The sequence below is a fragment of the Phyllostomus discolor genome, chromosome 13 (genome assembly GCF_004126475.2).
Source record: "Phyllostomus discolor isolate MPI-MPIP mPhyDis1 chromosome 13, mPhyDis1.pri.v3, whole genome shotgun sequence".
NCBI classification, from domain to species: domain Eukaryota; kingdom Metazoa; phylum Chordata; class Mammalia; order Chiroptera; family Phyllostomidae; genus Phyllostomus; species Phyllostomus discolor.
This window is the reverse complement of record NC_040915.2, coordinates 62,940,831-62,951,697: the sequence shown is the minus strand read 5'-3', so window position 1 is coordinate 62,951,697 and position 10,867 is coordinate 62,940,831. Positions and strand designations below refer to the sequence as shown.

Below are 10,867 nucleotides of genomic sequence, written 5' to 3'. Positions count from 1 at the left end.
AAACAAGGAAGCCAGGCTTGGTGGGTCCAGTGGGGTGAAGGGCCTCAGCCTACAAGGTCATCAGGGTCACTCTCAGGGCACTGGAGCCCAAAGAGAGCTGGGAGGGCAGAGGGCAGGAGCCATCAAGGAGAAGCCCAACAATTTAGCAGTTTGGGAAAAACTGTTCTTAATTAATTGGGACTGTTTTTCCTGCCAAGCTCAAATTCCAAGTGACACCAGAGATTTGCTTCTCCCTGGACTAGGCACTGAGCCGGAGATGTAAGTGGTGTGTAGCATGCCCTCCTCCGAACTCACATGGCATTTTATTTTTACCTTTTCTAGACTTATCCATTGTTTGCATATTTAGGTAAATGTGTTCTATCATCTTTTCCAAGAGAATGTCAGAGCCTTGAAGGCAAAGCTTCATACATTTGATTATTTCTCACAGAGAAGTATTAAATGCAATTGTTTAAAACACCAGATTTGTAGTCAGAATCACTTAGATTTCATACGTCCTTTGTAATTTTGACATCTGCTAAATTACATCTGTGGAATGGGAGCGGCAGCCCTGGCCTATGGGCAATGGCTGTTTGGATGGACTTCCTTCCACAGTGTGAAGGGCCGCTGGTTGGATGCCCACTGATGTTTCTCTCTCCAATCAGTGTTTCTCTCCCTGTCTTGCTAACCCTTCCTTTCTGTCTCTCTAATATAAAAAACATTTATAAAAATAACATATAATGGGAGAGATAAAACTCAGTTCCCAGGATTGGAGGAAAAATTAAAACAAAGTATTATATGTAAGATGGAATGGCCCCAGGCATGCTGGGGCCAGGATACAAGTGTGAGGACAGGAAGTGTGTGGGACATACATCCCAAGTGCAAAAGAGGTGACAAATTATTATTTTTACACACACTTTTCATTTTGCTGAGCAGAGGTTAACTGAACAAATAAGGTCTTTAACCCCATTAAAATATTATCAAGGGTATAAGTAAAATTTTCTCCTTTGGAACCTTAAATTTGATGGCTGTGTTCCCAGGGGAACCTCTGGCTTCCTACCTGTAATCAGGTCCCCAGGTCTCTGAACCCAGAATAAAACTGCTCAGTGCCCCGGCCCCACCAGGCACCAGTCACAGGCAAGAATGCAGTCTCCCTCCCGCCAGCTGGGATCAGAGCCTCGGGGCAGAGCCTCCCACAGCTCTCAGGTTCTGCAGCTCAGGGAGAATTCTAAGGCCACCCCAGCCCTGGTCCTCCAGACAGGTCAGAGACCAGACGGATCTGCTATCAGTGCCTTCTTCTGTGTGGGCAGTACAACCAGTTAGTTCTCTGAACAACTGAGAAGGGTCAGACCCAAAGGAACATCAGGCTGAAGGAGCGTGAGTGACTGGATCTGGAATGACCTTTCTCTGTCGTCAACCTCGGGTAGGAAAGGCTTGGAGAAAGGTCCCCTCACCTTTGCACTCTGTCTCACTTGACTGTGAGGTGACACCCCAGGCACAGCTGGGCTACCTCAGCCTGTGAGGGGGCTTTCTCCAGAGACTGGGCCCAGTTGGGTGACCTTGAGCAGAGAGCAGAGTCAGAAGGACACAGTAAATGGACCAGAGTAAAGATCTGGGAGACTCCTCAGCTCCTCCTCAGGCAGCACCTGCCCCCACTGCACAGACCCAGAGGCTACCCCAGGGTGTGGTGAGAGCAGGCCCAGGGCTTCCAAACAGCCTGTCTGCCGACGTCCAGTGCCTGCCTGTGTGGGTCTAATTCTCAAGAATAGGGAGGGGACAGAGGACAGCCATCTCTATCTCTTTCTCTCTCTCTCTCTTTCCCTCTCTGTCTCTCTCTCTCAGTGACCCTTTTCCTTTGTTCCCACAGAGTGCCCTAAACGAGAATGGTAGGTGAGAACTCCTCTGTGGCAGAGTTTATCCTCGCAGGCTTAACGGACCAGCCGGGACTCCAGCTGCCCCTCTTCTTCCTGTTTCTGGGCTTCTACGTGGTCACTGTGGTGGGGAACCTGGGCTTGATAACACTGATTGGGCTGAACTCTCACCTGCACACCCCCATGTACTTTTTCCTCTACAATTTGTCCTTCATAGATTTCTTCTATTCCACTGTTATCACTCCCAAGATGCTGATGGGTTTTGTCTCTAAGAAGAACACCATCTCCTACACAGGTTGTATGACTCAGCTCTTCTTCTTTGTTTTTTGTGGTGTCTCTGAGTGCTTTATCCTGTCAGCAATGGCATATGACCGCTATGTGGCCATCTGTCACCCACTGGTGTACACAGCCACCATGTCTCCCCTGATCTGCTTGTGTCTCCTCTTGGATGTCTACGGTATGGGGTTTTTGGGGGCAATAGCCCACACAGTGTGCATGGTCAGACTGACCTTCTGTGCTGACCACCTGGTTGACCACTACATGTGTGATGTCCTGCCCCTTCTCGAGCTCTCTTGCTCCAGCACACAAGTGAATGTGCTGGTGGTATTCGTGCTTTCGGGCATCAATATTGGTGTGCCCGCTGTTACCATCTTCATTTCTTATGCCCTCATCCTCTCCAGCATTCTCCACATTCGTTCCACTGAGGGTAGGTTCAAAGCCTTCAGCACCTGTGGCTCCCACATAATTGCAGTTTCTCTTTTCTTTGGGTCAGCGGCATTCATGTACCTCAAGCCATCTTCTCTTCTACCCATGAGACAGGGGAAAGTGTCCTCCTTGTTCTACACCACTGTGGTGCCGATGCTGAACCCATTAATCTACAGCCTGAGGAACAGGGATGTCCAAGCTGCTCTGAAGAGAACCTTGAGCAGAATGTGGTTCTACTGGAGGAAGGGGGAATCTTAGGGAAGGGACATTCTTCCTTCCATAGCTGATGCGGGTTCCAGTGGTTACATGGAGGAAATGTTAACTCTTTCTCAAACAAGCTTACCCTTCCCATTAAGCATCTTTCCATTTTTATATTTTAATTTATTTTTAGAGAAAGGGGAATGGAGGAAGAAAAGACAGGGAGGGGAATATCAATGTAGCACAGAAATATCAATTGCTTGCCTCTAGTCTGGATCTTGACCACGGACAGAACCGGAAACCCAGGCACGTCCCTTCTCTGGGAATCAAACCAGCAACCTTTCTGTTTGGCGGGCAACACCCAACACAATGAGCCACACCAGTCAGGGGTGTATTTTTCAATTACTTTGTTTCAGTGACTTATCCGTTTTCTGCTGGGGACCTGACATACGTTTTCCAGTAAAGGGTGGAAGAGTTCTGTGGTTCAGGTTGTAAATCCAAGCCTTGTGGTGCTGTGTCAAGGCAGGTAGAGTTGTCTTTTGGTTTCAAAGAAAAGTATAAGTGTAAATATTTTTATGAAGCATCAAAATGTGAAATGCTGTGAAAAGACTTCTGAATGAACAAGACTCTCTTTAGGAAAATCATCTTCTTTTTAGAAAAATGAACTTTGCATGGATAGATTTTTGACCTTGGATGATACAGATCGGTAAATGTGAATTCAAAAGAAGGAGAGTGCAGTGAGAGAATTGTGCTTTAGACATCACAAGACAGATGGACAGCATTGAATTCGTGTGACTGGCAGGGGGAGGAATAGAGCAGCAGAAAGACCCAGAAAGACCAGAGACTAGGGAACTGGAGGGTGGGGTCAAATTTGAGCTCCTAGCTTTTACTCTGCAGCTCTGTGCCCTTAACCAAGTAGCTTGATGTCTCTAAGCATTGATGCTTTTATCTTTAAAAACTTTCTTGAGGAACTATTAAAACAATGAAATGCTGGGTGCTCAGTAAATTTTCCCTTCATCCCTGATAGATCCTCTGACATGTAGTATATGAGCACTTCCATGAACTTATTGTATGAACCTGGGACAATTGTTTCACCTTTCTGTGCTCATGCCTCCTTCTATGAAAAATGATTATGCTCAATCAGATAATTTCTGCATTTCATTTAATACGTATATTTGTATATTGACTGGGTAGTACATGTTCATTTAAAATTGTTACCCAAGAGGCCTGGTCAGTATGGCTCAGTTGGTTGGAGTATCCTCCCATAACCAAAAGATTGCCAGTTTGAATCCTGATCAGGGCACATACCTAGGTTGCAGGTTTGATCTTTGGCTCAGGCACATATAGGAAACAACAAATTGATGTTTCTCTCTCATATCATTGTTTCTCTCTCTCCCTTCCTCTCTCTCTTCCTTCTCACTCTAAAAGCAATGCATAAGTGTCCCCATGTGAGGATTTTTAAAAGATCATTCCCATAGAATAATCAGTGAAAGAAAAATCTCCTTTTACTCCAGTTTTCTGGGTCCTCCTATACCTCCCACTGGGTCCATCAAGGTTGCTTATAACTTGTATATTTTTAGATAGTCTTTGCATGTACAGCCTCTGTGCATACATGCATAGGATCTTGTCCTTGTTTTCAAAGTCTTAGAAAAGCTGCTTTAAAATATATCTATTACTGAAAATGAATTAGACGAGGAGGCGATGAGGAGGGTTTTGTGATACACAAATGAAGAGAAAAGCAGGAAGGATGTATGTGAATGGTGGTGGGTAGCCCAGAAGAGGGAGAGATAAAGGAGTCCTGGGAAAGCAAGGGAGCCTCAGCTCTTGTTCCGAGCTTTTGCTGTGCAGCCCAGAATGTGGCTCAGAGCAACAATTGGTTTTTCTGATCTCTTGGCTCCAATTCCATTTTTAGGACTGTGTAAAATTCTCCATATGGATTTTTTCTATCTAATTCACATGTCTTACTACTGTATATTATTTTTAAATTATGAATAATACTGCTAAATACACTTATTCACTAAATCTTTCCATTTTTCCCTAATTAGGAAACATCCTTAGACAGGTAATCACTGAATTAAACAAGATTCTTGAATTTTATTGCAAATTTCCCCGAGTAGGTTTATTTGCACCCTCACTGGCAGCAGAAACATATCCACATGGTCTGCTGTTTGCCAGCACTTGGGAAAACTTGCTACTTTTCATTTTGATTGTGGTGTTGTCTCCTCCTTTTATATCTTTTTTTCCTCTACTTTATAAATTACTTGTGAATCTAAATGGGTGAAAAAGAGGAAAGTCGCACCAAAATTGAAAACATTTTCTTCCTCCTTTCCTTCCTTGCATACTTCCCTTATTTCTCAAATGACTGTCCTTGACTTGACCGTATTTCTGGTAAACTTTTTCATCCTGGGAAGGGAAGATACTCAGCAGCCCTTACCTCTGTGATACTCCATTTTGAGATGCCTTTCTGGAATATCTTTCCCCTACCTGGGATGGTTTCAGGGCCCTGGCTCTGTGCTCACATGGCACACTGCCCTTCACCTACTACGTGCTCATTTGCTTTTCTGTGTCTACCTGCACCATCAATTAGACTAAGTTTTCAGCCTGCAGAGTCCATCCTGATATATCCCCCACACTTAGCACATTGCCTGACATGTGTAGAGTAGGTGGGTGGGGACATTCAGGTGTTGGATGCAAGAATGAAGCACCTGGTAGTTTAAGGGCTGACTTGCTAGAGGGACTTTCCTGTTCTTATGTTCTGGCAACATATTCTCCCCCGCCCCCCGTCCCCATGCATGGATAGACTCGTGCTTGGTCCCTACTATCCCATGACCCTGATGCCTTGTTCAGAGTCTTGCTATATTTCATTCATGATCCCCAATTCTAGGCACCTGTCTCCAGGCAGCTGTAGCAGGAAGCAGATCCTATCTTAGATCTGGGGATTCCCCCTTAGGTTTGGGGTTAGAAACCCCAACTTGCCACTCCTTCATATGGTAAAATGTATGTAGTGTTATATGAAATGGTTAACTCATGCAAGCTGTAAGTTGCCATCTAGCTGAACATAGAGCTTCAAAGGAAGTTTATAAAAGGCCAGCAATTGAGCATTCATTGTGTGCTCCCCACTTTGATTAATAGTCCAGTGATGACACACTGAAGAAAACCTTGTACAGTGAAAAAGTGAATACTTCATGTATGCAGTTTCCATTTCCCACAGAGTACCAGAGCCTGTGGGCCTGCGTGGTTGCATCCAAAACACAAATACACTTAAAAGTGCATTCCCAAGACCATAGTCTGCCTCTTCTTTGTTGGTTTTCCAGAGCCCAGGAGAGTAAACCTTCCTTCTTCTCAGAGCAAACTTTCCTCTTTCTTTCCCCTGACAAATGAATACATTCTATATCTTCTCAGAATTGCTTGTGAGGACATTTGAGAAGACAGTTTTTGGAATTTTGCAACTTCCTTAGTAATTTATTGGGGAAGATTGTTTTTTTTTGTTTATAATTAAAAAGAAATCATGAGACAATATTTTGAGACTATGAAATGTCTTGTTCCTTTTCCATCTTTCACACTCTAATTTTAGCATGCATCAATGATTCTGGCACAAATCAATAATTACTCTGAGGGTTGAAAAATGGGTTTTGTAACTGTATCAATCCTGTGTTATTTGTTTTTGGCATTCTGTCAGGAAGAACCTTTCTTCTTCTGTACTTTTTAAAATGTATTTAAATCACTGAACTCATGCATTCTAATGTTATGAAATGGGTTATGACTCCTTATTGTCATTATTTACTTTGGTGCTCAATTTGCCCCTGATTTGTCTACTGAAAGCCTCTTCACACTGGTTCCTGTCTCCTTCTAATACATCACAATAGATCTTTAATGCTTTTTCCTTTTGGCAAAATACATTCAGACACATCCTGTACTTTCCCTGCCCCATTGCTAGTTCTATGTGGAGACAAACGGTGTTAAAAACTAGGACATAAATGCTGGGTGGGATGAGCTATATGAAATGCAATTCTGCAAGCTGGCATTTATTCAAGGGGAGAGTAATCTGTGGTTGTAAGTCACTCATTTACACGTTTCTCCTTGAAGAGGCGTATTTGTAAGGAGTGATAACCCTACTCTCTGTGACTGGGCCAGTGAGAAGCTGATGGTGATTCCTGAGTGTCCCCTGTGGTCCACTTCTCACCACTCTTTACCTGTTCACGTGACAGTTTCCATTAGAGCCTGGGGAGACCACAGGAAAGGAGAAAATGGGCTGTGGTTGGAGGAAGTAAAGCCCCAGACTCTGGTGTGCACAATTTCATTGTAGACACCATTCAGCCTGGACCCTTAAAGGTATGACTACTTGTCCCACTTGTGTCCTCCACTCACGTCCTACCTTGAAAGGCTCAAGTGTTGTAAGAACATGTAAAAGTAAAGACCAGAAAAATATTTATAAAAACTCCCTAATCCTGCCACCTAGAGGTAAGCGCCCTTAGGATTTTTGTGTATCTTATTTTCACATAGTTTTTTCTGTGTGTTGTGCGATGACTCAAACACAGTGGTGAAACCATTGTGCATATATGTGCATGCCCGCCGTGTCAAGAGCATATAGGTGTATACTGCACAGACAGGTGTGATCCTGCTAAGTGGGAGCTTGTAACTCCTCTTTTCACTCTGTAACACACTGTAAACAGCTTTCCATGTGATTAAATGTATATGAAAATCTTAATTTTATTGACTTCCCTTATTGTGTTTAAACCTGAAAGATCAGTGGAATGATTTGAAATGTTTCATTTACTTCATAGAAAGACAACCCTATTTCCTTCATTTTTATTTATTTAATTTTTTCATCATCCCACGAGGCCATTTTTTCACTGCTTTTAGAGAGAGAGGAAGTGAAACAGAAAACATCAATGTGAGAGACACCTGCCCCATCCTGACCAAAGTATACCTGTCATCAATGGAGTACTGTGTCAGATTTCATAATTAGAAATCTATTTGGAGATTAAAGGATTTGTCTTTATATGTTTAATATGTCTGGAAGAAGTTCTGGAATGTGGATGATCCCTAAAAGTCTTTACTGTAGACTGTGTTGATGAATTTGTGAGATGTTTCCTGAGGTTGGGTTTCACTGGAAAATCAAAGGCAGGGCAAGTATTAGGACACTGAGTATTTGGGGAAGAGGAACATTGATCGAGATGAGAAAGGGGTACAGAAAGAGGAGATTTCAGACTGTGAAGGAAACCTCACCTGACTTTGCAATTAGGCCTTTGGGGTATGGAAGAGTGGGATTACTTGAAAAATAGGGCATCAGTGGTGGGACAAGAAGTAGGGACAAGGTAAATGATCCAGGCCCTGGAGCCTGACTGAGGATCATGTGTTAAGATGGGCCCTAGATAGAATTTTGAAGAAAAAGCGTTACTTCACAGCTCCCCTAACTTCTATCAGCTCTCCCACCTCATAGGAGCCTCTCTCTCCCCTTTCAGGCTGGTGTCACTCTTAGCAATCTTCTTCTCTCCCTCACTCCCTCCCTAAATATTTTTTTACTTTCTATACATATTTTATGTTTGTTTTCGGTATATTTCCTGAACATGATCAGGGCTCTTCCACGTGTCAGCCCTTTCCTAGGCCTTTCCACCTTCTGATTTAATCAAACCCTCACCGCAACCCTGTCAATGATCAGTACTGACTCCATTTTGCAGATGATGATTGAGCATGTGAGATCAATAAACATTCTGTGAGCTGCTCCAAACCAAGTTCTGTGCTGGGTTCTAAAGCATAAAAGAGACTAAACCTAGTTCCCATCTGTCACGGGTTTTGGGCCTGTGTGCACGGTAACAAAGAGATTGCTGCGGTGTGAGGGGCGCTGCAGCAGCTCTAAGGACAAGGCACTGCAGGGGATTTCTGCTGATGCCCCTGACAGTGTGAGCTGATGAGGACTTCAGACCCTACTCCTTCTGGCATTTGGGAATTTTGATAGGGCATATTTAAGACACAAAAATTCTCTGTAACATGGAGTTTCAGGTGCTTGATAAAGTTACTGATACTTAATTGATGTTCTCATCTGGACTCAAACAGGGGGAAGCCACTTACTGCCTGTTGGAAAAGGCACATTTTGGTCAGACCTGCTTTAAACACTGTTTCAGGAGGCCTTTAGTGGGGTTCCCATAACAAGGCATGCAAGAGATCAGGACTTGTGTGCAGGTAGCTTATTGTTGGAATTGATCTCAAGGAAGAGGAAGAGTAAACAGGGAAGGGTACGAAGTCAACCCAACTGTGGGTGGCTTCATGAGCTGGTTACTTTACTGGGAAATTGAGGATCCATCCCTCTGATTTGGCCCCTTATGAAGAAGGAATCACGAAAGATTCAGGGGAAGGAAGCACTTACCCACAGGCTTCCAGGGGCATTAACCCCTTCCCACTTCTAGGTTTGCACAAGTACCAGATGTAACTGAATGCAGATCCATCTGCCTGCCGCTTCAAAAGCAATACTAGTGAGGCAGGTACTAGTGTGAGGAACGTGGTTTATTCAGATGCTGGTCACATGGAAGAGCGGGGATCCATATCTCAAAGCCCATCTCTTGGGAAGGTGGGGACTCTTGTTTAAAGCCCCTTTCCACCCTCATGTAGGTAGAGACTTTTATAAAGAGATAGAGGGGAACAGAGCAAAGAGATCAAGGGACGGGGTTGAAATGTTATCTGTATACAGAAGAGCATAGCCTAGTTGGTAAGGCAAGTGATGGTCCACTGTGCATCACCCTGGCCTAGTCATCCTGGCTTCATATTGGAAGGTCAGCAAATCTGGAGCTGGGGTGTCCAAAGGTCAGATTCTGTATCTTTGAAGTTAGTTCCTAGCATGCTGCTCATCTGTCAGGTACATATTAGTCAGAGTCAGCACTTACAGGAACAATGCCAAAACAATGGTGGGGTGGATTACAGTTCCCACCATTACAAGAATGTCTGAGTGGATTCCCACAGACGTGCCCCCTGTGGTGCGAGAAACAGAGTTCTTCGGCAGAAAGCGAGACAGACCAGGTATGTCTGAGGAGCGGTGTTGTTTGGCACTAACTGCCTGCCCCCAGCTGCCCTGCAACTGGAGAAAACAAGAAGGTGGGCTGAATAATATAAAGTGAGGCAGAAAAGATGTCCAGCACACAGAGCTGGTACTGGATCCTGAACTCAGGGCCTCATGAGAATGTTCAGAGTGGAGGACAGAGGGCACCCAGCTCCTAGGCAAGGCCCATAGGCTGTGATTTATAATGGGCTACACATTTCAGGAAGGCCTTTTGCTCCATTTAGCTGCTACTTGTGTAGAAAGTGCATCCCTTCTCCCTTATCTCATTGCTCTCCTTGGAGTGATTTTGTCTGAACTACAAGGTAAACCATCGTGCCTAGAGGGACTGCTGCTTCAAGTTCCTGACTCCAGTAGCCATGAGACCAGCTGGTCTTCCCCAGGACACCTTGTCATCCCATCCCCTGTTGGAAATGCTCCAAGGATCACACTGTGCACAGTTTCCCCATCACGATATCCAAATCGCTCCCCAGTATGCCCCCGGGGTTCTGTTCCTGGCCTGCTGTCCAGTTATGTCTTTCACTGCACCCCATTTGAGCCAATCTAAAAGCCAGGTGGTCTTCTCCTGGGTTGTTTGGGAAACCTCTTTGTTACAGAACACACAAGGGGGGAGGACCTGGGACTATATACTATTATTAAAAGAAGGCCCCGGTCCGTTATGTCCGCCGCCCTAGGAAAGACGTCTCTCAATGCCAGAGATTCGTGAAAAGGAAAGAAAATGTTTATTTAATGCTATACTAACTTAAAGTAGTGACCTAATGTCTTTATCAAAAAAAAAAATCCTAAAGTCCCTAAAAACACCCACAAACACACAGTCCTTCCTTCCTTCCCCCCTTTGCCCAGTCCAGAGTACCATATCTCAGGAAAGGAAATAGAAGTCCATGACTTAGGTAGTCTTCTTGTTCTTCCCAGTTAGAACTCCATCTCGACTGGGAGACCTCCCTGGATTTCCGGCACCCTCGGCTGAGTCACCAGGATCTCTGCTAAAACCAGGTGGTGGTTCCCCCTTCTAAAGCTGTGGGGGTCCCCACTCTGCCAGGCATGTGGTCCTCTCTCTCTCTCAGGG

The 10,867-nt window shown here is 44.5% G+C and overlaps 1 protein-coding gene across 1 annotated transcript; it reads left to right on the top strand.

The window, feature by feature from the left end:
* Positions 1-1,112: 1,112 nt before the first annotated feature.
* LOC114510217 (olfactory receptor 145-like) lies at positions 1,113-2,960 on the top strand. The gene has a single exon (XM_028528888.2). The coding sequence runs from the start codon at positions 1,860-1,862 to the stop codon at positions 2,808-2,810; it is 951 nt and encodes a 316-aa protein (XP_028384689.1). The 5' UTR covers positions 1,113-1,859; the 3' UTR covers positions 2,811-2,960.
* Positions 2,961-10,867: the final 7,907 nt, after the last annotated feature.